Raw genomic sequence first — 2,428 nt, 5'->3', positions numbered from 1 at the left:
TATTTTACTGCTTTTATCATTTAATTTTTTAATTTTTTACGTGTTTTTAATTTTACGGCTTACATGCGAGTTACTACAAATAATATAACTAACAAAAAAATTAACTGGTTTTTAATTCTGCTTTTTTCTTTTTTTTGTACAATTAAAGTCACCTTAAAAATATTCCACTTTTACAGTTGTCTACAGTGTGTACTCTAAATATGTACATGTATACCCTACTCTCACTCCACTGTGTATTAATTATTAGTACATGTAGCAGCCAAAGATCATATTCTGAACTAGGCTTAGCTATTGCCCCCTACCTCTCCAGTTCTTTCTGTTTTGCTTCAACTTGTTCTCTTAGTTGTCTAGCTAGATCAGCCCTTGCTCTAGAGGCTATGGTCTGGGTACAGAGTGAGGTGTTCTGATTAAAGTATTTCTGATACTTCTCCTCGTTCCCATCTCGTGGGTATATCCTCCTATAGCCTCCACAGTGAGTCTCTTCATATTTTTCAAACTGAGCTTTATATTTCAGTCTAATGTCTCTCTCTTGGCTAGAGGAGGGAAGAGTGAGAAAGATAAAAAGTTGATTAATTTTTGAGGGTAAAATTAGTAAAAATTTTGGATAACTTAATCACCTTCCTTTAATAATTACATGTACATTTATACTACATGTATATAATACATGTACAATATACATGTACATGTATGCATGTACCTACTCAAATCTAACAGTACTCATTGCCTATGTTTATGCACTATATGCACTACATGTACATGTATATACACTAACTACAATTTCTCCCTCCCCCTCCTCTCTCTCTCTCTCCTTCTCCCTCTCCTCTCCTCTCTCTCCCTCTCTCTCTCTCTCTCCTTCATTTCTCTATCCAGTACCTTGAGTCCTTAGATCTTGCCTTCTGTAGCAGCCTATCCCTTGCTCTCTGTTTCTCCTCCTCCAGACATCTCTTCCTATCATTAGCAAAGAGGTCAATGAGATCCAGTGTATCATATATCAACGCCTCTTTCACTTCCTTATCCAGTGGGGAGTCAGTATGGAAACTGGGGGACCTGTTCACTTCCATCAGCCAGGGCTTGAGTTTGCGGTCTAGGAGTATGTCAAAGCCGAGTATCTCAAAGCAGGCACTGCCTCTCGTGTGATTAGGGAATGAGGACCGATAGTTGTGGCAGACGACTGGATGAGCTGATATTAGTGTTTTAATGATGACATCCTAAGGAGGAGGAGAGAAGGAAAATGAAGATTAAAAGTTAAGGAGACAAAGAGGGAATCTTATGCATGTACATGTCATGTACATGTACAATAGACCACAGGAATGGGCTATTGGTCAAAAGCTCCTACTGATGCATGTACACATGTACAAGTACATGTAAGTGTACATGGCATTTAGAGCAATTTTAAAAATTCAAAAAAATCCAAATTTGATCGGAAACAACTCCAAGTTGGTACAGAACAAAAGGACATGTATATGTATTAGAAAAAATTATAAAAATAAAGAATTCTCTCCTAGCCATTTTTGATGAAATTTGGCCAGTGACCAAAGGCTATTATAGCCTTGGGTCGTTGGCTGGATTTTGGAGCAACTTTAAAAATTCATAAAAAATCCAAATTTGATCGGAATCAACTCAAAGCTGATACACAGCATAAGGACATGTATATGTATTAGAAAAAATTATAAAAATAAAGATGAAATTTGGCCTGTAAGCAAAGGCTATAGCCTTGGGTCGTTGGCCCGATTTTGGAGCAACTTTAAAAATTAGTAAAAAACAATTTTCATCGGAATCAACTTAAACTTTCTACATAATAAGTACATGTACATATATACATGTATGTATCAGAAAATGTAATAAAAATGTAGAATGCTCTCTTTTTCAATTTTTGCAAAATTTGGCCCGAGACCATGTACTACAAAAGTCGTGGCAGCCATTTTGAAGTGGGACAAATCCTGCTTAGCAACGTGGTAGTGTTACTAAGTAGGATTCATTCCACTTCAATATGGCTGCCACAACTTTTATAGTAAGGCTGCAAAAGTCGTGGCAGCCATTTTGTATACAGGTCGGACTTTGACCAGATTTTTGAGGAACTTGAGGAGAAGCTGCATGAGCACTATGCCAAAATTTAGCGGGAAAACTCTCCCTTTCTCTCTCTCCTTCCTTCCTTACCTTTACAACTGATCTGGTTATCATTTACAAGTATCCCTTTGATTTAAGTTTCTCCATCTCCACTAGATCTACATAGAAAAAAGAAGACATTAATATCTCATTTTCCTTTGTCCCACATTCTTCTACTTAAAATCCCACCTGGTGCTTGTAATAAAAACCTCTTCATTGAATCATAGATAGAGGATTGAATCAACTGTTGTACAGGTAGAGATATACACTTACTACTGTGTCCCTACTCCCTAGCTCCTCAAATACAGGGAAAGAATGACAT

The 2,428-nt window shown here is 37.0% G+C and overlaps 1 protein-coding gene across 3 annotated transcripts; it reads right to left on the bottom strand.

Moving 5' to 3' along the window:
* Window positions 1-249: 249 nt before the first annotated feature.
* LOC100638171 (tubulin polyglutamylase ttll6-like) lies at window positions 250-2,408 on the bottom strand. 3 transcript variants are annotated; one of them, XM_019996985.1, is made up of 4 exons: window positions 2,296-2,408; window positions 2,158-2,225; window positions 874-1,208; window positions 250-533 (listed from the first exon to the last, which is right to left on the bottom strand). In XM_019996985.1, exons 2-4 carry the CDS (start codon window positions 2,179-2,181, stop codon window positions 299-301), a joined length of 594 nt encoding a protein of 197 aa, XP_019852544.1. In that variant the 5' UTR covers window positions 2,182-2,225; window positions 2,296-2,408; the 3' UTR covers window positions 250-298. The 3 variants fall into 3 exon arrangements, with proteins under 3 accessions (XP_019852544.1, XP_019852545.1, XP_003386899.1); XM_019996986.1 differs by having other exon boundaries at window positions 2,158-2,219; XM_003386851.2 differs by having other exon boundaries at window positions 2,158-2,408.
* Window positions 2,409-2,428: the final 20 nt, after the last annotated feature.

The sequence above is a fragment of the Amphimedon queenslandica genome, unplaced genomic scaffold (assembly GCF_000090795.2).
Source record: "Amphimedon queenslandica unplaced genomic scaffold, v1.1 AMPQUscaffold_13391, whole genome shotgun sequence".
NCBI lineage: Eukaryota > Metazoa > Porifera > Demospongiae > Haplosclerida > Niphatidae > Amphimedon > Amphimedon queenslandica.
Note: the sequence above shows the minus strand (reverse complement) of the source record. Positions and strands in the feature narration are given on the sequence as shown.